The following is a 27,799-nucleotide window of genomic DNA, read 5'->3' as shown; positions in this document are numbered from 1 at the left end:
CTACACCAAATGACACGAATACAAAAACAATCCCGCACAAAACAAGGGCGGGACAACCTACTACATATAAGGACGTTAATTAAACTAAAATACACACAGGTGAAACTAATAAGACAAAACCAACAGACAAACGAAAACGGGATCGGTAGTGGCTAGTAGGACGGTGACGACGACCGCCGAGCACCGCCCGAATAGGCAGGAGAGCCAACTTCGGCGGAAGTCGTGACAATAAGCCCATGAATGCGAAACAAGACCCTCCCAGGGTTAATTTGATCCAGTTTGCGATAGCATGTCAACATTAAATGCAAATTGTTATTTGGATTATAATTGGTCATTTTTGTTGGGTCTGAAATTTCAAAATGGAACTTACAAACTTCAGAAGCCTTTTTAAGCCTCAAATACACTACAAGTTTTACATTTCCTGCAAATGGAGCAAAAGTTCTGCTGCTATAGGGTGATCAAAATAAGAGCCTACATCTGTATTTGCATAATTTTAATGTCTTTCAGGTGTCATAGACTTGAATGGGAAAAATGCTGGTCATTAGCAGTGTTCAGCTGTTTAAGCTAGAAACGCCATTCAAACTTTAAATTGAGCAGACTGGTCTGAAAGAGTGTATTTGATAACATTTTGAACACTAACCATGTACAATTTGCATAAAAGCTCCATAGACTTCAAAGGGAAAATGGGGATAAACCACTGCTCTTCATCTGTTTCAGCTGCAAACACCACGCCAATGCTGACATGTACAGACTGACTCAATTTAAGTAGCTTCAACAGCTTTAAGCTACCATTCCTACTTTATAAATTGTGTCCCTATTCATTTCAATGGTGGAATGTAGGCTTGAACATTCTAAACTGAAATCACTGCCACAAAACCTTCCGAATGTTCAAACTAAAATATTTGAGAGCTTAAAAACACATGTATATGGCTTATGATGATACTCACCTTAGCCTACTAAACTAGCCCACTATAACCCACTATAATAACTCCACACCTACAAGCCAGTCCAAAATAGGTCACTATAACTAACACACAGCCTATGAAAATCCTGTAATACTGTAATTACCACTTCCAGCACTACCTCTACCACAATACTATTATTTCACAACCATAGATACTTCAAGACTAACAAGCCCACCACAAGTACTTCTGTAAATGTATTTTTCTAGTTTTACTTTATTATCAGATATTGGTGTAAACCTGGTGAGGTCGGGATATCGATTTGATGTGAGCTTGCTCATTTGCCATCTATCAGAGATCTAGACTTAGTAACTGTGTTTGTGTGTTGATGTTTGCATTGGTCCAATTGATCCATGCTCTGTCTGTTTATGAATGCAGCGATCATAAGCATCGTATAATCTCTCTGAGAGTAACTGTTGTTAATTAGACCTACGGCACTGCTACATGTTTGTCTGTTCAGGATAGTCTACTGTATCAGCTTCAGGCCAAACTGTAACAATGATATCATCAGTGAAACACAGTCATTCCAGAGCTAGCTACAATGCTACTGTATATTACTACGGAGACAACTGCTACGGGTTCGCTGTGGAACTATCTGTTCATTCCTACCATTTGTAGACCACACCCCCCTAGTTTTGCTCTTGGCTGTCTTGCAGTTTCACTGTCAGCATTATGAGGGGCCCAGCTGGAGAGAAGTGTGTTTGCGTGCGCGCGTGCGCTCATCCATGTGTGTATCAAACTCCATCTTTATATATCTCAGCATTAGTTGATTTTGGAACTTTATTGTGGAGCTTTATTTGCCTAATATACAGTATATTGTATACTTTGAATAAGAATTAACCAGAGTGGTTCTTGCCAGCCAGGAATTACGTTCTGGAAATGAGCAGCATCATTTATGCTTCAGCTCTTTTTTCTCTCTCTGTTTTGCTAGCAGCCCCTGCTGAAATAATGTGGCCATTTTAGGACTCGTGCACAATACAAAATGCTTGCCCTGCATGCTCTTATCACAGAGATAGAAACACTCTTGCTTGTCAAGTACATCAGCAAGGAACATAATCAGAGGGGCTGAACTTAACAATCTCATTTGTAAGTGTGTGTGTGTGTGTGTGTGTGTGTGTGTGTGTGTGTGTGTGTGTGTGTGTGTGTGTGTGTGTGTGTGTGTGTGTGTGTGTGTGTGTGTGTGTGTGTGTGTGTGTGTGTGTGTGTGTGTGTGTGTGTGTGTGTGTGTGTGTGATTGCATCCATTCCTGCATGTGTGTGTGTGTTTGCGCAATATGTGTGTGAGAGAGAGAGAGAGAGAGAGAGAGAGAGACAGACGGAGACAGAGTGGAGTGGAGAGAAGCAATCGGCAGACTCCTTTTGCCTGTGTGCTCTCTAGCTTCATATTTCTATGTTAAACCCCTGCATTGCAGTACTGCCTGCAGGTGCTGGAGAGGATTGCCGTCTTTTCCCTGTCCTCTTTGCAGTCACAGCGGAGGGGAGTGAAACGTGGCCCAAATAACATTGACAACTACAAGCACCCTGTACTACGCACGCAACTCAGCACCACCACACATTGCCACTACGGACTGGGTTTATTATTTGTCCCTTTGATTTTGGTTGGTTGTTATCTTGTCTTAGCTCAGCAGTCCCCAGGGCATAACCGAACCGCTCATGCGGAGATGAAACATTGGTTTCGGGTCCAGGTTGACTGAGTTTCTCTTACAGATATATGCAGGACATTTGGTTTGGTTTGGAGGAGCAGGAGAGAAGGGGGGCCGGGGCCAAGGGAGGGGAGGCGGGTCGTATCCCGTACTGCAGAGGGGGGAGGGGAAACCTTGGGGATAAATAATTCACGAGCTCCAGACCACTGTTATGCTTCCTGGGTTGCCGCGGCAGCTGCACTTTGACCTTGCAGAATTTCATGTCAAATGGCACCATCATACTAGAGCTGCTGAGTCGATAATGATGACTGGTTGAATCTGGTTGGTTGCTGTTATCTGTATGTACTGTAGTACAATCTTACACCGTATTCACAACATCACTCTGACTTCATCTTACAGGCATACTGTATTTGTTGTTTGATGTTGATTGGTAACATCAGGTAATCTAAATTAGGTTAATTACTATAATGGGGTTAGTGTAATCTTTGAACAGCCCATGAACAATCTGCTCCAGAATATTGCATTCTTCAAAAAAGCTTATGTGCCTTCATTAGCAACAGTGTTGTTTGCAACAATCTGAAGAACATACTAACTCACCCACTACCATGTACACTCTTAGAAAAGAAGGTGCTAGCTAGAACCTAAAAGTGTTATTCGGCTGTCCCAACAGGAGAACCCTTTAAACAACCCTTATTGGTTCCAGGCTATAACCCTTTTGGGTTCCATGTAGAACCCTTTCTACAGAGGGTTCTACATGGAACCCAAAAGGGTTCTACCTAAAACCAAAATAGGGTTTTCCAAGGGGACAGCCGAAGAACCCTTGTGCAACCTTTTTTTCTAAGAGTGTACTGGATCATGGTTGATGCATGTCTGCTGTAAAATCTTCAGTCATGACTCATGATTGAACTGCCCTCTTCTTTATGAGCAAGGTCCTTTATATTGATCCAGTTTTGATTTATGTAACATACAGGTGTCACGCCCTGGTCTTAGTATTTTGTGTTTATATATTTATTTGGTCAGGCCAGGGTGTGACATGGGGTTATTTTGTGTTGTGTTGTGGTATTGGGGGTTTTAGTAGGTATTGGGATTGTGGCTGAGTAGGGGTGTCTAGCATAGTCTATGGCTGCCTGAGGTTCTCAATCAGAGTCAGGTGATTCTCGTTGTCTCTGATTGGGAACCATATTTAGGTAGCCTGGGTTTCACTGTGTGTTTGTGGGTGATTGTTCCTGTCTTAGTGTTTTGTATTTTCACCAGATAGGCTGTTTCGGTTTTCATTATTTCATTTCGTTAGTTTTGTAGTTTCTGTATGTATAGGTTTTCCTTCATTAAAATATATCATGAATCATCATCACGCTGCATTTTGGTCCGATCCTTGTTCTACCTCTTCGTCAGAGGAGGAGATAGAAGAGAGCCGTTACAACAGGCTATATACCCCCATTCTCTCTCTAGATCTATTGGTCTGTTTGAACAGAGGATCATAATCCATCCACCACAAACTTTAGACAAGTGACATCTAAAAAGCCTCCACTGGTCAGCCATTTCTCTGCATTTGGGTTGGTGTTCTGTAGTCTGTCGGCTTCAGATTTTAAGCATGGCCCTATTCAATAGGCACAAAATAAAAAACAACTTTTAAACAGATCATGAAAATGGCCTCTTCACATGGGGCCTGATTCAGATTTAAGAAGTGTATGCCTTTCCTGCGCACTGAGTAAATTGAATTCAACCGCTGAAAACACTCCTACTTGCTGCCAACAGGTTTCCTCATGGAGTTTTCATTCAATGGGGTTTTCAGTACATGTATCCAAAGCCATCCCTTTAAATATTGTGTACCTTTAGTTTGAATGTTCTTGACAGACTATAACATATAGAGAGAACAGGTTCAGAATTTAAAGGGTTGGGATCAATTAAGGAAAGCCATCAAAATATAGGCCTATGCACATCTCAGTTTCAGCACCAATTAGTAGATAATTTTTAAAATATTTTCTTGTAGATGATTTAGGGTTAGCAACGTATTTATTTAGCAACGTAACCTACTTCATAAAAAACAGGTTTAGAGTCTTTACACACAATATTTGGTTGAATCAAAAAATACAGTGGTATAATTCATCTTGAAAGTTGCCATGCAGTTGTTCAATTACAGATATATGTTAATTTGAGCCAGTTTACTACAGCAGGAAAATAATCCTGCAGAAACAGGAAATGTGGATTATAATGAATGGACATTTGTGACTGACCGGCTTGATTCGGTCTTATGTAGCAAAATTTGTAATGGTGTTTTTTACATTGGAGAAAAGTAGAGACTCAGAGCTAGAAAATGGTATCATACACTACTATAGTTGAGGAATAATGGGAAAGTAATTCTGCTTTGAAAGTTTTTGTAAACCTTCTGGAGAGCTCTTCTTTGTTTTACACCCATTAAGCATTGTTCACACCTTCTTAAGCCTTAGCCCCACTTATCTCTTTAAGGAGTCACATGTGAGGCCATGTACTAAACCAAAGACTTCCATACTTAAGGCTGGGTTATACTACGAGGCTGGGTTATACTACGTCTATCGACATTTGTCCCAGAGACGTCATGAACATTCTATTGCCGTCCGACATCAACCTTGTCATTGTTGTTATGAAAAAGGATAAACACAAAAACTACAGGCTGTATGACATCAGCAGCCTGGTGGTCCAAAATAGCATAACTGGTGTATTTTAACACCAATAAACCCACCTGTTAAAAATTATGAATTTAAATCACATCAAATGTGATTTGTAACATGTGCTGAATTTACAACAGACCTTACTGTGAAATGCTTACTTACCAACAATGCAGTTTTAAGAAAAAGAAGTGTTAAGTAAAAAATAGATTTATAAAAATGTGTTAAAGAGCAGCAGTAAAATAACTGTAGTGAGGCTATATACAGGGGGTACAAATACAGAGTCAACGTGTGGGAGCACAGGTTAGTCGAGGTAATTGAGGTAATATGTACATAGGTAGAGTTAAAGTGACAATGCATAGATAACGAACAGAGAATAGCAGCAGTGTAAAAGGGTGGGGGGGCAATGCAAATAGTCTGGGTAGCCATTTGATTAGCTGTTCAGGAGTCTTATGACTTGGGGGTGGAAGCTGTTATAGAAGCCTCTCTGACCTAGACTTGGCCGTGCGGTAGTAGAGAGAACAGTCTATGACTGGAGTCTGGAGTCTTTGACCATTTTTAGGGCCTTCCTCTGACACCGCCTGGTATAGAGGTCCTGGATGGCAGGAAGCTTGGCTCCAGTGATGTACAGGGCCGTAGGCATTACCCTCTGTAGTGCCTTGCGGTCAGAGGCCGAGCAGTTGCCATACCAGGCAGTGATGCAACCAGTCAGGATGCTCTCAGTGGTGCAGCTGTAGAACTTTTTGAGGATCTGAGGACCCATGTGAAATCTTTCCAGTCTCCTGAGGGGGAATATGTTTTGTTGTGCCCTCTTCACCATTGTCCAGGTGTGTTTGGACCATGATAGTTTGTTGGTGATGTGAACAAGAACCTCTCAACCTGCTCCACTACAGCCCCGTCGATGAGAATGGGAGTGTGCTCGGACCTCCTTTTCCTGTAGTCCACTATCATCTCCTTTTTCTTGATCATGTTGAGGGAGAGGTTGTTACCCTTGCACCACATGGCCAGGTCTCTGACCTTCTCCCTATATGCTGTCTCATTGTTGTCGGTGATCAGGCCTACCACTTTTGTGTCATCGGCAAACTCAATTATGGTGTTGGAGTCATGCCTAGTCATGCAGTCATGGGTGAACAGGGAGTACAGGAGGGGACTGAGCCCACACCCATGAGGATTTGTGGATCTGTTGGGGCGGTATGCAAATTGTTTGGGTCTAGGGTTTCTGGGATAATGGTGTTGATGTGAGCCATGACCAGCCTTTCAAAGCACTTCCTGTCTATAGACGTGAGTGCTACGTGTCGGTAGTCATTTAGGCAGGTTACCTTACTGTTCTTAGGCACTATAATGGTCTGCTTGAAAAATGTTGGTGTTCCAGTCTCGGTCAGGGGCAGGTTGAAATGTCGGTGAAGACACCTGCCACTTGGTCATCACATGCTCAGAGTACACGTCCTGGTAATCCGTCTGGCCTTGTGAATGTTGACCTGTTTTAAGGTCTTACTCAGATTGGCTACGGAGAGAGTGATCACACAGTTGTCCGGGCAACTAATTCTCTCAAGCATGTTTCAGTGCTGCTAGCCTCGAAGCAAGCATAGAAGTAATTTAGCTCATCTGGTAGACTCGTGTCACTGGGCAGTTCGCGGCTATGCTTCCCTTTGTAGTCTGTAAGTTTGCAAGCCGTTCCACATCCAACGAGCATTGGAGCCGGTGTAGTATGATTTAATCTTAATCTTGACGCTTTGCCTGTGTCTGAGGGCGTAGCACGGATTTCTTATCAGCGTCAGGGTTAGAGTCCCACTCCTTGAAAGAGGCAGCTCTACCCTTTAGTTCAGTGCAGATGTTGCCTGTAATCCATGGCTTCTGGTTGCGGTATGTACCTATGGTCATTGTGGGGATGATGTAATATGTACTTAAGATGCACAATAAGATGCACTTATTGTATATGTAAATTTGGCAAATCAGGTAACTAAAAGCATCTTTCTAACCAATGTTTTGGTTTGTTTCTAGCTTGTTAGCTAGCTACCTAATGTTAAGTTAGCTGGCTAGCCAGTTAAGATAATGACCACATCATAAAGACCATACTTCAGCTCACTTGTCTTCATTATTACAGGGAAATAAACTCACAGCAAGATCATTATTGATCTTAAGTTAATGGTGAGCCAATTACAGAAAATAGATTACGGTTGTGAGTGTGACTAAGTAAAATCAGGACATTCTACCGGATAATTTAAAAACTTGAACACTGTCTGGCTGGCCTAACGTTATATCCTAATTTGACTTTGGTTTAGGTCATGTTCTTCACATTACCATCTTTGGTAAACGCATACTATATCTGATAAAATCAAACTTTATTTGTCACTTGCACAGAATACATAAGGTGTAGTGAAATGGTTACTTGCATAGTGGAGTCTTTTGTTTCGACATGCAACTAGCTAGCTAGCTAAACAACGAACCATAATCCCAACTCAAAACATTAGTACCCTACATGAATCCACAGGTAGCTAACCAACCAGGTTCAATGTTAGCTAGCTACAGTGCCTTGCGAAAGTATTCGGCCCCCTTGAACTTTGCGACCTTTTGCCACATTTCAGGCTTCAAACATAAAGCTATAAAACTGTATTTTTTTTGTGAAGAATCAACAACAAGTGGGACACAATCATGAAGTGGAACGACATTTATTGGATATTTCAAACTTTTTTAACAAATCAAAAACTGAAAAATTGGGCGTGCAAAATTATTCAGCCCCCTTAAGTTAATACTTTGTAGCGCCACCTTTTGCTGCGATTACAGCTGTAAGTCGCTTGGGGTATGTCTCTATCAGTTTTGCACATCGAGAGACTGAATTTTTAAAGTTTACGTTCAATTGCCTCATGTGGAGTAGTAACAAGTGAACATACACCTAGTTTCCTGAAACAAGTCACATTTGTGTTAGGGTTGTTTGATTTTTCATAAGGGAAAATCAAGTCTGAAATTCCTAATTGGAAATTAAGCCTCAAATACATTACAAGTTAGACATCTGATCAAATTACGATCCGACATCTCTAAATATTGGAAGGGGAGAAAACACTAACAGTAAGTGTTGACCAATAGTCCTATAAATTTACCCTAATCCTCACCGTTCATGTAACTGATACGACAACGGTCCCGTAAGGGCTCCAGGTTTAAACTGCCAGGCTGAAACCTGGAGCCTGATTCCATGATGATTCCATGAAGTGGGCTACAAGTCCAAAATTATTGAATAACTTGTAATATGTTAAATGTGATCCACTATTGCTAGTGACCCTCAGGATCAACCACACGGACATGACAGAGGAAAGAAAGGGAAACTAACGATGTAATGGAATGATGCCAAATATAGGCCTAACATTGAAGGGAACTAACACTTAAGTGACAGTTAAGAATGTGTGTGAGTATTACCGACGATAGCTACCGATAGTGCCAAATATTTAACATGATACAAATTATTTTTAAAAAGGCTGAAATTAAAAACATTCTTGAACGCACAAAAGGTACGTTTGGCCCGACTGTCACTGCACAGATTTGGCTTGTCATCTCATTTGGCTCGTGTCTCCACGATTCATCCCTGCAAAATATAAGGCCATGCAATTTAAATTCTGCATAACAGCACTTCATTGTGGGAAAGGGGCACACACAGCCTACCTGTCATGTTGATATGCTTCAGTTTGCTGCCATGTGACTGGGTTCACATTTGTCTCCAACCACCATAAGGTAAAATAGATCTAAAACAGTGTTACTATATATATTTACAATCCCCTTATCCAAACTGACTACTAATTGACCTACCGTAGCTCTTATCAATAGCCCTTATCAATTTGTAAATGACAGTGAATGGAGAATGGGAAAAAATATATATTAGATGTTTTTCCACTTTAACCGACAGGTTGCTCGACCTTATTCATCACTTCCTCAAGTGTAAAGTTGACGAAATTATGAGGAAATTGAATCAAGGTCAGAATACGACGTGTCTGTAGATACACCTCCTTCTCACGTCCATTTATTTGATCTCTGTCCCAAATGCGTATCTTGCTGGCGCTGGCTCAGAATACGAGTACAGAAGAAGGGCACAAAAAGGTAATAAAGATCCATTTACACTTTCCTAACTCTGGTCTGAATTCCCTCCATGGCAATTCAATGTGTGCAGGACTGGAACAAGGTGATAGAGATAAAACAGGTTGTTAGATAAAACTATCCCGAGTGGACACTATGGTCTAATTAGCTTCTGAAAAAAATTGCTTGCATTTAATATGATATTTTCCTGCTGTTATCACAAAGACAATACTTTTGCCTTTCCCAACGGACTAGTTTATGGAACACCATTATCCCAGAAACTGTAGACCCACTCCAATTTGCATACCGCCCCAACAGGTCCACATATGATGCAATCTTTTTTGCAGTCAACACTGCTCTTTCTCACCTGGAAAAAAGGAAAACCTATATGAATTTGCTATTCATTGACTGCAGCTCAGCTTTCAACAACATAGTTCCCTCAATGCTTATCACTAAGCTATGGAACCTGGGACTGAACACTTCCCTCTGGATCCTGAATTTCATGAGAGGCCGCCCCTAGGTGGTAAGTGTAGGGAACAACATATCTGCCACTCTGATCCTCAACACAGGGGCCCCTCAGGGATGCGTGCTCAGTCCCCTCCTGTACTCCCTGTTCACTCACGACTGCATGGCCAGGCACGACTCCAACAGAAGGCCTGCATCCCGAATTCGCCTCTTCACTGTTGATGTTGAGACTGGTGTTTTGTGGGTACTGTTTAATGAAGCTGCCTCCCAATCCTCTTTCTATTCTGGTTAGGGCCAGTTTGCACTGTTCTGTAAAAGGAGTAATACACATCGTTGTACGAGATATTCAGTTTCTTGGCAATTTCTCGCATGGAATAGCCTTCATTTCTCAGAACAAGAATAGACTGACGAGTTTCAGAAGAAAAATCTTGAGCCTGTAATTGAAGCCACAAATGCTGATGCTCTAGATACTCAACTAGTTTAAAGAAGGACAGTTTTATTGCCTCTTTAATCAGCATAACAGTTTTCAACTATGCTAATATAATTGCAAAAGGGTTTTTACTAATGATCAATTAGCATTTAAAATGATAAACTTGGATTAGCTAACACAATGTGCCATTGGAACACAGGAGTGATGGTTGCTGATAATGGGCCTCTGTACGCCTATGTACTATAGATATTCCATAAAGAAATAAGCCGTTTCCAGCTACAATAGTCATTTACAACATTAACAATGTCTATACTGTATTTATGATTAATTTGATGTTATTTTAATGGACAAAAATTTTTGTTTTTCTTTCAAAAACAATGACATGTCTAAGTGACCCCAAACTTTTGAACAGTAGTGTACATATTATTTCAATTACCTTAACTAACCATTTCCACCGCACATTGACTCTGTACCGGTACCCCCTGTATATAGCCTCAATGGTTATTTTACTGCTGCTGTTTAATTATTTGTTACTTTTATTTTCTATTTTTTACTTATGTATTTTTTTTAACTCATAAAGCATTGTTGGTTAAGGGCTTGTAAGTAAGCATTTCATTGTAAGGTCTACAGCTGTTGTATTCAGCGCATGTGACAAATATAATTTGATTTGATTTGACAGCATTCAGGTCCCTGAGGACTGGAGTTGCTCATCCCTTGTCTATACATTAGGCTATTTGAAGGCAATACATTATTGACAAGGGTCTAAATGAAACTGTTCATAGTAAGGAGAAAATCCTGTAACTTGCTTCACATTTCAAATGATGTGCCGCAATCGGTGTTAAATGTTTCCTGCTCTAATGGATTGGGATTAAGATAGGACAGTAAACAGATCGTATATCTGTGTTAAATGTTTCGCCCTCTAATGGATTGGGTTTAAGATAGGAGAGTAAACTGTTCCTAGACCTGTGTTAAACACATCCCCTCTAACGGATCACGATTAAGATTGGAGAGTAAACTGATCCTAGAACTGTGCCTATGGCCAACTTCTACCCAGAGCCTGGCTGAGGCCTGATTTCCTCCCCTCCTCCCCAAAGTGTGCACTCCATCTCATCGATTTAAAAGGAATATACTAGTGTTAAGGGAACTCCCTCGAAATAGGGTTTACCAAACTCGGTCCTGGGGCCCTCCCTGGGTGCATAATTCGTTTTTTTTCTTCTACCCCTACACAGATGATTCAAATAACCAACTCATCGTCAAGCTTTGATTATTTGAATCAGCTGTGCAGTGCTAGGGCAAAAACACAATCCAATGCTTCTAAATACATGAGGGGTGGTGAGTAAGTGGGTAGGTGGTGAGGGTAGGGAGGTGAAGAGGAGTAAGGAAGGTTTAGTGAATCGGAACGCAGCACAACAACAACTCATTACTTCTTCCAGCCAAGGCCATAACCGACCATGCACAGAGCAGATTAACATAAAGTGATGCAGCGTGAGCTGTGAGTTAACTACTGCCCCCATCTGGTGAAAAGGAGTCCTAACACGCTGAAACATAGCAGCGACATAGCAGTGCCCGCTAAGTGGCCTGGCTTTCACCAGCTGTTCAATTCCACACTAACGCGGATGGAGCCAAGCTATTCTTCCAGGAGGCGCCTTGTGAGAGTTCTGGAAATGAGCAGAAATAGGATTCTTCCACCAAGAAGTCCTCACTGGAATGCTGATGGAGGATTTGACTCAAACTAGAGGGGATGAGAGTGCAAGGAAATGGCAACATCTGTTAGAACATGAATGTTGCTGTTATGTTGCGACTTTGTTGTACAAATGAAAGGACACAATATGTTGGAATGGTTATTTCAGCTGGAGTTAAATGGATGAGTGGATGAGGTATGCAAAACTGCCTTGTGTTACAAAACAACATGTAATTCACCATCAGTTTAAGCACAATCTTGACTCACATACTGTAGGGCAGACTTACTTACTCCTATTCTTGTCATGTACTGTGGGGACAATAACCTCAAGGTGCATTTAGATAACTTGAGAGTTCAAAGTTAAGGTGACATGTTTACAATATCATTACCTTTACAGCCACAGAAACATGAAACAAGAAAAGGGTTGCTACTTTGAAGAATCTGAAATATAAAATATACTTTGATTTGTTTATTCACTTTTTTGGTTAATACATGATTACATATGTGTTATTTCATAATTTTGATGTCTTTGCTATTATTCTACAATGTAGAAAATAGTAAAAATAAAGAAAAACCCTCGAATGAGTAGGTGTGTCCATACTTTTGACTGGTACTTTAAGGGTACTGTAAAAGGGGTTTCTTGGCCTATAATGAGTGATTTTATACTCCTAGTCTGGCATATCAAACACTACAGATGGAGAACTGAATATGTATTCATGGTCGTATGCTGAAGATGAAATATTGGTATACACAGTACAGTGCATGGTATTACCCTTTTGACTTCAGTGTAACTTTTAAATAGTTTAGAAACAGCACACTTTTCAAAAAAACGCAGTAACCACATCCCTCATCTCCCCATTCTCTCTCTCTCTTTCCCTCTCTTTCCCTATCTCCCTCCCTCTCCCCTCTCTCTTCTTTTTCCTCTTCTCCTCTCGTCTCTGTCGCTCTCCTTCCATGCTGCTCTTTTCTTCCCTCTTCGATCCCTTTCTCCTATCAGTAAATCAGTGAGCCATTCCACAACCCCTAAGAACAGAAACAAGTGGATTTGCATATTGATCCTTTACGATGGCCATTCCATCAGATGCTAGACCGATGCGTAGCATACTGTGTGAGCAGCATCACAAATGAGGAGAGAGAAAGAGAGAGCGAGAGAGGGAGAGAGAAATAGAGAGACATTTGGGGAGATTGTGTATGTTGAGAGAGAGACAGTGAGGGAGGAGAGAATTGACAGAGTGGGTTATTTGATTGAGAGTGGGAAAGGGGGGAGACGGTGTGTACAGGAGAGAGAGGGCTAGAAAGAGAGGGAGAGTACTGCCCTGCTCTGCTGCAGTGGAGAGAAGTGAGAGGAGAGACTGCAGTCTCTGCTTATGGGAGAATTCAGGGGATGTTACCACGACACTGAAACGTTAGCCCTACGAGCCTGATTATTGGATGGGTCACCCAGCCAGTGCGAATATCACATTAGACTGGTAAGACTTTCTACCTCACTCTCATTTCCTCCCTGTTAAGGATAACCAGCAGATGATATAAATATTCAGGTCATTTTGGGACAACTTTCATAATGAACATTCTTTATTATAAATGACTCAGAATGACAATGGTTCTTCTGTCATTTGAAGATTTGTCCTAGGAATCTGAAAATCGGTGTGTATCTGGGGCTTCAGGTTTGCGACTAACTAAGTGGAGCTGTCCAGTGCTGAGCTGCAGAGATGCAGAAATTGGAATGTAAGTGTACCTGCAGTACCTGCAGGCTTGAGGTAGATACTACTGACCTAGATAGAATGGATAGCTTTCTCTTCTTGTCTCTTTCTTGTCTCTTTTGCCTTACAGCCACTGAACAAGATGAGAGTGAGACAAGGACAGTAAGATATTATACAGTTTTGGAATATAGCCTGTGGGAATTCCTGTTAGGACTGTTATGATCAGTTGTGATGTATTATGTCCATTTGTTTGGCAGGAATAATTTAATTTAATAATTTTTAATTTGTTATATAATTCTCCTTATCTCTTCAGATTGTCACATATCGATAAAAGAGAGGACATGGTGGAAGCAGCTATGTCTATATTAGCAATTTTCCTTCTATCTGTAAAGTAAAACAATCAGTCATTTGATTGGTCAGATCCCAAACTCCATTGGCTACCATGGCCTCAGGCCGGCTGTAAAGTGACTGGATATCAGACAGAGGCAATTCAGCTGGATTTGATTTGCTCAGCAACAACTAGTTTTTCTCCTGTAATGTTTCACAAGTAGCCTTGAATGGAACACGTCTTGCGGAGTGGGGTATCGTATAGCCTCGAGCTATTTTAAGCTTTTTAGAACACTACACTGCACCTTTTGAAGATGCACAGTCTATTGATTTGTGGACTATAGGTCAATGAAGACACAGTCCTGAATTCAATCCAAGGTGCATTATAGAGCAGCACACTATACAGCCGACAATGCGGCTTTCAAAGGCATTTTCTGGGCTGTTTGCATTCGTGGTAAATATGTTGGCTCAAACGTGAATTACCTATAGCAGTGTGTTATAAGGCACCTTGCATTGAATCCCAGCCACAGACTTGACAGAATACTGTTTTGCTGTTGCTGCTGACCCATGTTTCGATCATTTCACTGTCTGTTGCCACTCTAGACAATGAATTTCCTACAGATACCATTGCCTTTATGCTTGGTATCTTAGGTAAAGAACTGTACAGTTCAACACAACACAACAATTCTGAATCATATATGTTGTAATATGTCAGCTGCATTGAAGCATCTCTTTACATCCAAACAATACTACACAAAGCTGTTGGTTTGACAATGTAATATTCTTCTTGATGGTAAAATGTATACAAAATGGAGTGCACATGGTTATCTTAGGCTGTCTGGATCTAGCATCAGTGAATAACTGTTGTAGGCCTGTGTGTGTCTGTTTGTCCCCAGTGAGGACACATGTAATCAGGGTTAAGCTCTGTGTTTGCCAGCCATGTATGCCAAATCTGCCCAATTGCCTTGCCTCTGGGAACCTTGCTGAATTGGAGAGCCTCTCACACACAGACAACAAGATACATACAGGCACATAAACGTTGTTCCCACAGTGACTGTACGTACATATCCCAACCAGACACCATGGATAACAGGCAAAATCCGCACTGAGCCAAAGGCTAGAGCTGCCGCATTCAAGGAGTGAGTCACTAATCCTGATGCTTATAAGAAATCCCGCTATGCCCTCCGAAGAACCATCAAATAGGCAAAGAGTCAATACAGGACTAAGATCGAAACCTACTACTCTGGGTCTGATGCTCGTCGGAAGTGGCAGGGCTTGCAAACTACCACGGATTACAAAGGCAAACCCAGCAGCTGTCCAGTGACGCAAGCCTACCAAACAAGATAAATACCTTATGTACACGCTTCGAGGCTAGCAACACTGAACTATGCATGAGAGCACCAGCTGTTCCGGACAACTGTGTGATCACACTCTCCGTAGCTGATGTGAGTAAGAACTTTAAACAGGTTAACATTCACAAGGCCGCAAGGCCAGACAGATTACTAGGAGGCGTACTTAGAGCATGCGCTGACCAGCTGGCAAGTGTCTTCATTAACATTTTCAACCACTCCCTGACCCAGTCTGTAAAATCTAGATGCATAGTCCCTGTCCCCAAAAAATGTCAAAGCACTCATATTTGTAGTCATTAAATGCTCTGAAAGGCTGGTCTTGGCTCACATCAACACCATCTTTACATATACATTTTAGTCATTTAGCAGACGGTTTTATCCAAAGCGAGTGCAAGTGTTGGTTCAGGTTTTTTAAATGTCTTATTATTACTATTATTTGGGGTGGCTGGGAGGTCACCAGGTAAGTAAGATGAATATTTAATGTTTGAAGAGTTAGGGTTTCAGTTATTTTTAGAAGATAATTCCTAGGTTCAGGGGGAAGATGGTTCTGCCATTGGGGTGCCAGAACAGAGAAGAGCTTGAACTGGGTGGAGCAGGAGCTGCCCTCCTATAGGGGTCAAGAGACCTGAGGTGGCAGAGTGCTCGGGTTGGGGTGTAGGGTTTGAGCATAGCCAGAAGTTAGGGAGGGGCAATTCCTCTTGCTTTTTCCGTAGATAAGCACCATGCTCTTGTAGTGGATGCGAGCTTTGGCTGGAAGCCAGTGGAGTGTGCAGAGGAGCGGGGTGACATGGGAGAACTTGGGAAGGTTGAAAACCAGGTGGGCTGCAGCATTCTGGATAAGTTGAAGGGGTTTGATTGCACAAGCGGCGTGCGCAGCCAACAGCGAATTGCAGTAGTCCAGATGGGAAAGGACAAGTGCCTGAACCTGCAGGAGCGAATCACTGCTTTCATGTTTGCAGAGAACAACAGTGTGTTTTCCATGGTCACACCCTGGTTCTTTGCACTCCGGGAGGGTGACACTGTGGTGTTGTAAACCGTGATGAAGAGGTCTTTGAGCGAGCAGGCCTTCCCAGAAGAGCAGCTCTGTCTTGTCAAGGTTGAGCTTGAGGTGGTTGGCTGACATCCAAGTTGAAATATCTGCCAGGCACACAGAGATGCGTATCGGGTGTCAGAAGGGGGTAAGGATGGCAATGATAGGAGTGACTATGTAAGGATATGACTGAGCTGAAACCCTGGACGCACTCCAATTCCCAAATCGCCCCAACAGATCCACAGATTAAGCAATCTCTATTCCACTCCACACTGGCCTTTCCCGCCTGGACAAGAGGAACAACTATGTGAGAATGCTGTTTGTTGACTACAGCTCAGTGTTGAACACCATTGTTCCATCCAAGCTCATCACAAAGCTAATTACATGGGATTAAACACTTCCTTCTGCAACTGGATCCTGGACTTCCTGACAGGTGGTGAGGGTAGGCAATAACACATCTGTCATGCTGACCCTCAAAATGGGGGCCCCTCAGGGGTGCGTACTTAGTCCCCTCCTGTACTCTCTGTTCACCCACGACTGCGTGGCCGCGCACAACCCCAACACCGTCAATAAGTTTGCAGATGACACAACAGTGGTAGGCCCGATCACCGAAGATGATGAGACAGCCTACAGGAAGGAGGTCAGATACCTGGCCGTGTGGTGCCTGGACAAGAATCTCTCCCTCAATGTCAGCATGACAAAGGAGCTGATCGTGGACTACAGAAAATGGGGGGGCGAGCACGCCCCCATCCACATCGACGGGGCTGTTGTTGAGCAGGTCGTGAGCTTCAAGTTCCTCATGTCCACATCACCAAGGAATTGTCATGGTCCACACAAATCAACACAGTCATGAAAAAGGCACAACAACGCCTCTTCCCCTTCAAGAGGCTGAACAGATTTGGTATGGGCCCTCGGATCTTCAAAAAGTTATACAGCTGCACCATTGAGAGCATCTTGACTGGCATCACCACTTGGTATGACAACTGCTTGGCATCTGACCTCAAAGGGCGACAGAGGGTAGTGCGTACAGTGGGGCAAAAAAGTATTTAGTCAGCCACCAATTGTGCAAGTTCTCCCACTTAAAAAGATGAGAGGCCTGTAATTTTCATCATAGGTACACTTCAACTATGACAGACAAAATGAGGAAAAAAATCCAGAAAATCACATTGTAGGATTTTTAATGAATTTATTTGCAAATTATGGTGGAAAATAAGTATTTGGTCACCTACAAACAAGCAAGATTTCTGGCTCTCACAGACCTGTAACTTCTTCTTTAAGAGGCTCCTCTGTCCTCCACTCGTTACCTGTATTAATGGCACCTGTTTGAACTTGTTATCAGTATAAAAGACACCTGTCCACAACCTCAAACAGTTACACTCCAAACTCCACTATGGCCAAGACCAAAGAGCTGTCAAAGGACACCAGAAACAAAATTGTAGACCTGCACCAGGCTGGGAAGACTGAATCTACAATAGGTAAGCAGCTTGGTTTGAAGAAATCAACTGTGGGAGCAATGATTAGGAAATGGAAGACATACAAGACCACTGATAATCTCCCTCGATCTGGGGCTCCATGCAAGATCTCACCCCGTGAGGTCAAAATGATCACAAGAACGGTGAGCAAAAATCCCAGAACCACCAGTGAATGACCTGCAGAGAGCTGGGACCAAAATAACAAAGCCTACCATTAGTAACACACTACGCCGCCAGGGACTCAAATCCTGCAGTGCCAGACGTGTCCCCCTGCTTAATCCAGTACATGTCCAGGCCCGTCTGACGTTTTTACCAATCTTTTTGGTACAAACTCAACTCGTCGTGTTTGGAGGACAAAGAATGCTGAGTTGCATCCAAAGAACACCATACCTACTGTGAAGCATGGGGGAGGAAACATCATGCTTTGGGGCTGTTTTTCTGCAAAGGGACCAGGACGACTGATCCGTGTAAAGGAAAGAATGAATGGGGCCATGTGTCGTGAGATTTTGAGTGAAAACCTTCTTCCATCAGCAAGGGCATTGAAGATGAAACGTGGCCGGGTCTTTCAGCATGACAATGATCCCAAACATACCGTCTGGGCAACGAAGGAGTGGCTTTGTAAGTAGCATTTCATGGTCCTTGTGTGGCCTAGCCAGTCTCCAGATCTCAACCCCATAGAAATCTTTGGAGGGAGTTGAAAGTCCGTCTTGCCCAGCAACAGCCCCAAAACATCACTGCTCTAGAGGAGATCTGCATGGAGGAATGGGCCAAAATACCAGCAACAGTGTGTGAAAACCTTGTGAAGACTTACAGAAAACGTTTGACCCCTGTCATTGCCAACAAAGGGTATATAATAAAGTATTGAGATAAACTTTTGTTATTGACCAAATACTTATTTTCCACCATAATTTGCAAATAAATTCATTAAAAATCCTACAATGTGATTTTCCAGATTTTTTTTTTCTCATTTTGTTTATCATAGTTGAAGTGTACCTATGATGAAAATTACAGGACTCTCTCATCTTTTTAAGTGGGAGAACTTGCACAATTGGTGGCTGACTAAATACTTTTTTGCCCCACTGTATATCCCAGTACATTACTGGGGCTGAGCTGCCTGCCATCCAGGACCTGTCAGAGATAGGCCCTAAAAATTATCAAATACCAGCCACCCAAGTCAGACTGTTCTCTCTGCTACCGCATGGCAAGCGATAACAATGTAACAAGTCTGGAACCAACAGGACCCTGAACAGCTTCTACCCCAAACTATAAGACTGCTAACTAGTTAGCTAAATATTTAACCAATAGCTACACAAAATATCTGCATTGACCCTTTTTGCACTAACTTTTTAAAATGTACATACACTGCTGTTACTGTTTATTATCTATCCCTGTGCTTAGTCACTTTATCCCTACCTATATGTGTATATTTAACTCAATTACCTCATAACCCTGCACATCGATTCAGTACTGGTACCCTGTGTATATAGCCAAGTTGTTCATTGTGCTATTATTGTCACGGGATACTAGGAGTGGTGGATTGGAATCAGGCGCAGAGAGCAGGGTTCAGTATATCGTGAATTTATTCTCCGGCAAACAAACGGTCACGCCAACACACAGGGCGCATAGAATAGACCAGCCCAAACACAGGACAAAACAGTCCGGAGAATAAACACATGAAAACTACAATCCAACAGAGTAACAAAAACAATCCCGCACAAAACAAGGGCGGGACAACCTACTATATATAGGGAAGCTAATAAAATAAAATACACACAGGTGAATCTAATAAGACAAAACCAACAGACAAATGAAAAAGGGATCGGTAGTGGCTAGTAGGATGGTGACGATGACCGCTGAGCACCGCCCGAACAGGCAGGGGAGCCAACTTCGGCGGAAGTCGTGACAATTATTTTATTTATTTATTCCTTGTGTTATTAAAAAAAAGATATCTCCATTGTGGAGAAGGACCCATATGTACTCATTTCACTGTCAGTCTACACCTGTTGTTTATGAAGTGTTGTGGGAATTGTTTTACACAGGGACACTCGAAGTCAATCTTAAACGAATCATTGTTTGTTGTCAGCGCACTGGTGAGGGTCCAAACAACTCAAAGCATCATGGTACACGTCAATCAGGAGCTCTTCATGGGCAGACCCAGCAGTTGTCTTATATACAGCTATACACAGACAAGTTATATTTGCCCACACCCATGTTGTTTCATTCATGTGACCGACCAACACCTCACGAGGCTTCTCCTCTCTAAACTGAGACCTTGAAACTGAGATGTCTTTCGTTCGTTCTCGGTCATTCGTTCTCAAAACACGGTCTGGGCGTACTGCCAAATTGCAGCTACTGATAGGTGTGATTTGTACAGTCAGCCACTTGCATGAACACAGCAATTGGTTATTGGAACAGCACTTGAATAGAACAACATTTTATTTGACACATGCAAGCACACACATACACATGCACGCACGCACGCACTCACAAACACCCCCACACACACCACTACCATTACAACCCCATTGTATATATATATACTATAAGCAGATAATCTTAATTTATATCCAGTTTCTATCTATTTTCAATAGTTTACAAACCAACACTCCTTCACTGTGTATGAAAATATTGTAAACCATCATTCTCCAATGATGGTGTTTTGCATCAGCTAATTCTCCAGAGAGTGTTTGTAGATGTCAGGAGAGATGGATCGGGGTAATCTATTACCAGACGAATAGGATTTAAGAGATGCCTCTGTCTTGTGAGTTGCAAATCTACTCTCTTCTCGTCATCTGCCATTATTGATTTTGTGAGTAATGGATCTTACAACCAATTCCATATGTGCAGAATAGAGGATTATGCCTGTGTCATTTTTCACCTTAGATATCCTTTCCTGGGAGAACAACAGAATAGGGACAATAGGGACGCAGAGCCGAACAATGCCCATGTGGGAACAAATAGCTCTTTATTCGACACATTGTTGAGTGGCCGGCTCTAGGTTAGAGGCACCCTTTTCATACTATTGTGCCATTGCTCAGCCCTACCCAATCAAAGATGAGCATGACTCACAAAGAGTATCAACGTGATCTGTAAATGTTAATCATATGCTGGTATCACCCCTGAGAGTGACCAGGGTGTAGCTCTGAATTCTGGGACATCATTTGTCAGACTCTAATGTACATTCCCTATTCTTCCCTCCAGTCGCTGCCCATGAGAGCAACACAGAACTGGCACAGAATTATATGAAGCTTGCTAAGGCCTGAGAGGAGAATTGATTTTGTCAGTATGTTTGTAATGTATAGAAATCCCTAAAGAAGACAGATGCTGTACGTGTAAGTGAAAGTCACCCAGTTAAATACTACTTGATTAAAAGTCTAAAAGTATTTGGTTTTAAATATACTTAATTATCAAAAGTTAAAGTAAACGCTATAATTCATTTCAAATTCCTTATAGTATGCAAATCAGATGGCACAAATGTTAACAAAGCCAGGGGCATATTCCAACATTCAGACATCATTTACAAATGAAACATTTGTGTTTAGCGAGTCTGGGATGACCACGTGTTATTGTAATGGCTTTCATTGGAAGAGGAATCATCAGACCAAAATGCAGCAGGGTACGTGTTCATCTTTAATAATTGCACTGAACACTGAATAAACAAAACAACAAAAAAGGAAAACCGAAACAGTCCTGCAAGGTGAATAACACTAAACAGAAATTAACTACCCACAACCTAAGGTGGCAAATCAGGCGACCTAAGTATGATTCCCAATCAGAGACAACGATTTGAGAACCATACCAGGCCGAAACAAGGAAATACAAAAACCTAGACATACAAACATAGAATGCCCACCCAAATCACACCCTGACCAAACAAAAATAGAAACATACAAAGCAATCTACGGTCAGGGCATGACAGTTCTCGTGAATTTGACAGTATTTTTGGGTGTCAGGGATAATGAATTGGAGTAAAAAGAACATATCTTCTTTAGAAATGTAATGGAGTAAAAGTTATAAATAGTATATAATATTTAAAATACAGATACCCCAAAAAACTACTTAAGTAATACTTATAAGTTTTTTTACTTAGTTACTTTACACCACTGTATATCTTTGTATTTGCACAGTGATCTCATCCGTCACATTTTTGATACTTGTAATGAGAATGTCCCTTATTAGACTTGAGAAGTCATTCACTGTTATACATTTTGTAAATATGAATCATTACACGATAATGGCAACTACTGAGAACTTTTGGGAGAGCATTTGGCAATAACTGGAGGCTATAACTGTTGGTCTAATACGCATTCAAAGGTGATAATTCCCAATCAGCCTCTCCATCTCACCTACTCACAGTGTAAATGGTTTTAGTACAGTATCCATGCTAATCCTATTAGGAGTTGCTAGAAAGAAGGATGTTTCAGTCACAAGTGCCTCATTTCAATTTTGTGGAGATCATTGTTTCAGAAGACACTTATAATCACCTAATTCTTCACCATTCCTTCAGAGGTAACAGATCATTCATTATAACTGGAAGATAGCCCTCTTTGGAACTCATTTTGGATAGGGAGCCATATTCATCTAGCACATTTTCCACTTCAAGTAGAATTTGTATTAACTCCCACCATTAATTTTGGTTTAATCCCTAACTGACTGTGATGTAATGCTGTAACGTTTGATATTGACTTTCATAAGGGACTGAGGGTCTTCTTGATAGAATTTGATTCCATTTACCTTCATGTAATCTATTTTCCATTTATATATTTTTTATTTCACCTTTATTTAGCCAGGTAGGCCAGTTGAAGTTTTCATTTACAACTGCCACCTTGGCCAAAATAAAGCAAAGCAGTGCAACAAAAACAACAACACAGAGTTACACATGGGATAAACAAACGTACAGTAAATAACACAATGGAAAAATCTATGTACCGTGTGTGCAAATGTAGTAAGATTATGGAGGTAAGGCAATAAATAGTCCATGGAGGCGAAATAATTACAATTTGGCATCAACACTGGATGTGTTGTGCAGATGAAGAATGGCAAGTAGAGATACTGGGGTGCAAAAGAGAAAAAATAAATAAATAAAGAACTATGGGGATGAGGGATTTGGGTGTGCTATTTACAGATGGACTGTGTACAGGTACAGTGATCTGCAAGCTGCTCTGACAGCTGATGCTTAAAGTTAGAGTGGGAGATATCTCCAGTCTCCAGCTTCAGTGATTTTTGCAATTCGTTCCAGTCATTGGCAGCAGAGAATTGGAAGGAAAAGCGGCCAAAGTAAGTGTTGGCTTTGGGGGTGACCAGTGAAGATAGGATAGTCAGTTTTACGAGGGTATGTTTGGCAGCATGAGTGAAGGAGGCTTTGTTGCGAAATAGGAAGCTGATTCTAGACTTAATTTTGGATTGGAGATGCTTATGTGAGTCTGGAAGGAGAGTTTACAGTCTAACCAGAAACCTAGGTATTTCTAGTTGTCCACATATTCTAAGTCAGAACTGTCCAGATTAGTGATGCTAGTCGTGTGGGTGTGGGCAGCATTTGGTTGAAGAGCATGCATGGAGTTTTACTAGCATTTAAAAGCAGTTGGAGGCCATGGAAGGAGTGTTGTATGGCATTGAAGCTCGTTTGGATGTTTGTTAACACAGTGTCCAAAGAAGGGCCAGATGTATACAGAATGGTGTCATCTGCATAGAGGTGGATCAGAGAATCACCAGCAGCAGGAGCGACATCATAGATACAGTGAGAGAAAGAGTATTTGATCCCCTGCTGATTTTGTACGTTTGCCCAATGACAAAGAAATTATCAGTCTATAATTTTAATGGTAGGTTTATTTGAACAGTGAGAGACAGAATAACAACAAAAAAATCGAGAAAAACACATGTCAAATGTTATAAATTGACTTGCATTTTAATGAGGGAAATAAGTATTTCACCCCCTCTCAATCAGAAAGATTTCTGGCTCCCATGTGTCTTTTATACAGGTAACGAGCTGAGATTAGGAGCACACTCTTAAAGGGAAAAGAATCCCTCCTGAGATGTGTGCAAACCTGGTGGCCAACTACAAGAAACGTCTGACCTCTGTGATTTCCAACAAGGGTTTTGCCACCAAGTACTAAGTCATGTTTTGCGGGGTCAAATACTTATTTCCCTCATTAAAATGCAAATCAATTTATAACATTTTTTACATGCATTTTTCTGGACTTTTGTTGTTGTTATTCTATCTCTCACTGTATATACAGAGAAAAGAGTCGGCCCAAGAATTGAACGCTGTGGCATTCCCATAGAGATTGCCAGAGGCCCGGACAACAGGCCATCTGATTTGACACACTGAACTCTATCTGAGAAGTAGTTGGTGAACCAGGCGAGGCAGTCATTTGAGAAACCAAGGCTATTAAGTCTGCCGAAAAGAATGCAGTGATTGACAGAGTCAAAAGCCTTGGCCAGATCAATGAAGACGGCAGCACAGTACTGTCTTTTATCGATGGTGGTTATCATATCGTTTAGGACCCTGAGCGTGGCTGAGGTGCACCCATGAACAGCTCGGAAACCAGATTGCATAGTGGAGAAGGTAAGGTGGGATTTGAAATTGTCAGTGATCTGTTTGTTAATTTGACTTTCGAAGATTTTAGAAAGGCAGGGCAGGATGGATATAGGTCTATAACAGTTTGAGTCTCCCCCTTTGAATTGTGGGATGACCGCGGCAGCTTTCCAATATTTGGGGATCTCAGACGATACGAAAGAGAGGTTATTAAAGGCCTGTTGCCATGAAAAACATGATTTCCTGTTTTCTATATGTTTCTGAGGTTGGAATAATACTGTGAAATTCAAAAAAATCTTATAATGCCATTTTAGTGTAAAAGCTGCTTGAAAATACCATCTGAAATGTTAGCCTGTTTGGGTGGGATGGAGTTTTGGCCTACCTGGTAACATCACCATGCAGTCAATTAGTTAATAGACCACTAAGAAAGAGAGTTCCAAACCTCTCTGCCAATAAAAGCTCTTCTTCAGTTTTCCCCTCCCCCTCAAACCACTCACAGACAGTCCCAGAAAAAGTATTGCTTGAGAACTTTCTATTTGCAAAAAAAAACAATTTTTGTTTATTTGTGACCAATCACAGTCAGATACTTAATTGTTACCCAGAAATGATTTGATATTGAGATAAAAATGGCTGCATTGGATCTTTAAGATACTGTCTCATTTCTAAAAAAAAAATGAGATTAGCTTTTTTGTCCCTGAGTTAATTTTATTCAGGAGTTCATAGCACATTAAGGATGCAGGCCTACTGGCTGGCATATTATACACAATTATTTTTATCCTCAGAGTCTGAGATGTGGACTAAGTCCTTTTCCCTATGGACCTCTTCAGCCTTGTCATTTTATGTGCTGTTCTAATGTCTGACACAGCGATAAGGCATTGAATTTGGTCACAATGAGTCACCTGGGATATCATCCATTTTGTTACTTTTATGCATGTGTGTGTGTGTGTGTGTGTGTTATATTAAAGGTTACGCACTTCATTGCCTGTGCTGCTGGTGATAACAACTGACTATCCCTCTCTGTGTGTCTGTGCCTTGCCCCAGGGACTGTGTGCGTGGCCTAGTCATTGACGATGAAGTGGAACTTGTTCAAGAATAAGCCTGAGGCCATGGTGGGTCCAGAGCCCACGGGCACCGGTGCCACCATGACCGCGGCCCCAGCCGTAGCAATCGCCACCACAGTGGCTGAACCCCCAGGCAACGGTACAGAGTCCAAGAATGACATGTTCGAAGAGATCAAGAGCAAATTCTTGAACGAGATCGATAAGATCCCACGTAAGTCCTCCCTGTTTTTTCCCCCACCTCTGACTCATATTCATGTACTATGCATGGTATAATGCTGGAACAGAAAAGCCCAAGGTGAAAAGGAGCTCAAAGGAGCTTAATCTAACCCATACTGTGTGTTTGTGTTGCAGTCCCTTCCTGGGCTATCATAGCCATTGCTGTGGTGGCCGCCCTCCTCATCCTCACCTGCTGCTTTTGCATTATAAAGAAGTGCTGCTGCAAGAAGAAGAAGAACAAGAAGGGCAAGAAGGGAAAGGATGGCTTCAACATGAAGAACATGAAAGGGGATGAGGTATGGTGCTTCAGGCTCCGCTTATAAACTCAGCTCACTAAGAACAGGCAACTCCCAAAGACATAACTTATATCACACTCAGGATTCTTATTTCATCTGTCTAGTAAAAAGCAACAAGATACTTATTTTTTGATGATGAGAGTAGACAAACATGACCAGAAATGACTTTGGTATAGCTGAAAGACAAACGCTATATGTACATAAAAGTATGTGGACACCACTTCAAATTTGTGGATTCGGCTATTGCAGCCACACCCGTTGCTGACAGGTGTATAAAATCGAGCCCTCAACCATGCAATCTCCATAGACAAACAAAGGATGCCACCTTTACAACAACTCAGTTCGTCAAATTTCTGCCCTGCTAGAGCTGACCCGGTCAACTGTGACTGCTGTTATTGTGAAGTGGGAACGTCTAGAAGAAACAACTGCTCAGCTGCGAAGTGGCTCACAAGCTCACAGAACAAGTCGCCGAGTGCTGAAGCGCGTAGCGCCTCTGTCCTCAGTTGCAACACTCACTGCCAAGTTCCAAACTGCCTCTGGAAGCAATGTCAGCACAATAACTGTTTGTCGGGATCTTCATAAAATGTGTTTCCATAGCAGCCGCACACAAGCCTAAGATCACCATGCGCAATGCCAAGTGTCGGTTGGAGTGGTGTAAAGCTCGCCGCCATCGGACTCTGGAGCAGTGGAAACGCATTCTCTGGAGTGATGAAGCATGCTTCACCATCTGGCAGTCCGATGGAAGAATCTGGATTTGGCAGATGCCAGGAGAACACTACCTGCCCCAATGCTGGCTGTAAAGTTTGGTGGATGAGGAATAGTGTTCTGGGGCTGTTGTTCATGGTTTGGGCTAAGTTCGGACTCCTTAGTTCCAGTGTAGGGAAATCTTAACGCTATAGCACACAATGACGTTGTAGACGATTCTGTGCTTTCAACTTTGTGGCAACAGTTTGGGGAAGGCCCTTTCCTGTTTCAGAATGACAATGCCCTCATGTACAAATATTTTGTCTTGATCGGTGTGGAAGAACTTGACTGTCTGGCCCGCACAGAGCCCTGACCTCAACCCCATCGAACACCTTTGGGATGAATTGGAACGCCGGCTGCGAGCCATGCCTAATTGCCCAACATCAATGCCTGACCTCACTAATGCTCTTGTGTCTGAATGGAAGCTAGTCCCCGCAGCAATGTTCCAACATCTAGTGGAAAGCCTTCCCAGAAGAGTGGAGAATGTTGTAGCAGCAAAGGGGGGACCAACTCCATATTAATGAGATGTTCGACGAGCAGGTGTCCACATACTCTTGATCAGGTAATGTATCTCCCAAGAGTTATTAGCCTACTAAACTACACACTACCTACCAGTAAAGCTTTCTGTTTGATTTACTATGTAACTGTTTCTTTTGTTGGAGGGACTCAGAAACGTTTCTGTCAATATCTATGTTGATTGGACCAACAACAAATGGTCATTAAGCATTCCTTGGTGTATCAGTAAAAAACCTTTGACCTTTCATCAACAGCACTTTACAACATTTTTAGGGAGACATGTCGATAACCCCTTATCCTATCTGTTCTCTTGATATTGTCGTTGCCATCATTTTAAAATGTGTGCTGTAGGGGAGAGTGGGGTATGTTGAGCCATGTTTTACACTCAGCATTACTAGGGAAATGTAGTATTATTTCTATCAAATATATAGATATATTTCAGTATGTTGTGTATCCCGGGAAATAATCAGAATTCATGTAAACAGATCAGTTTTGAAAGCATTCCTTGTCCCGAAAAAAATGTGGTCTTTGGTAAGTTGAGCCGCCTTAGGGTGAGTGGGGTGATGGTGTTTTCCGTGTCAATGGGTGATGGTGCTGGTATGTCGAAGTTTAATTAATGGAATGTGGGTGTGGTATATTGTAAATTCTAAATGTACATATAATCTC

At 41.9% G+C, this 27,799-nt stretch overlaps 1 protein-coding gene across 3 annotated transcripts in view; it reads left to right on the top strand.

The window, feature by feature from the left end:
• LOC112254186 (synaptotagmin-2) overlaps nt 1-27,799 on the top strand; it is an 80,469-nt gene that overhangs the window by 33,888 nt on the left and 18,782 nt on the right. The window contains exons 1-4 of one of the 3 annotated variants that reach the window (XM_024426490.2): nt 13,190-13,356; nt 13,507-13,612; nt 25,342-25,572; nt 25,713-25,873. In XM_024426490.2, coding sequence (XP_024282258.1) covers nt 25,371-25,572; nt 25,713-25,873 — 363 coding nt within the window. In that variant the 5' untranslated portion in view covers nt 13,190-13,356; nt 13,507-13,612; nt 25,342-25,370. Of the gene's footprint in view, nt 1-13,189; nt 13,357-13,506; nt 13,613-25,341; nt 25,573-25,712; nt 25,874-27,799 lie in introns of those variants that run through there. The other 2 variants (XM_024426492.2, XM_024426491.2) reach the window with 2 other exon arrangements.

The sequence above is a fragment of the Oncorhynchus tshawytscha genome, unplaced genomic scaffold, assembly GCF_018296145.1.
Source record: "Oncorhynchus tshawytscha isolate Ot180627B unplaced genomic scaffold, Otsh_v2.0 Un_contig_1824_pilon_pilon, whole genome shotgun sequence".
Lineage (NCBI taxonomy): Eukaryota > Metazoa > Chordata > Actinopteri > Salmoniformes > Salmonidae > Oncorhynchus > Oncorhynchus tshawytscha.
Note: the sequence above shows the minus strand (reverse complement) of the source record. Positions and strands in the feature narration are given on the sequence as shown.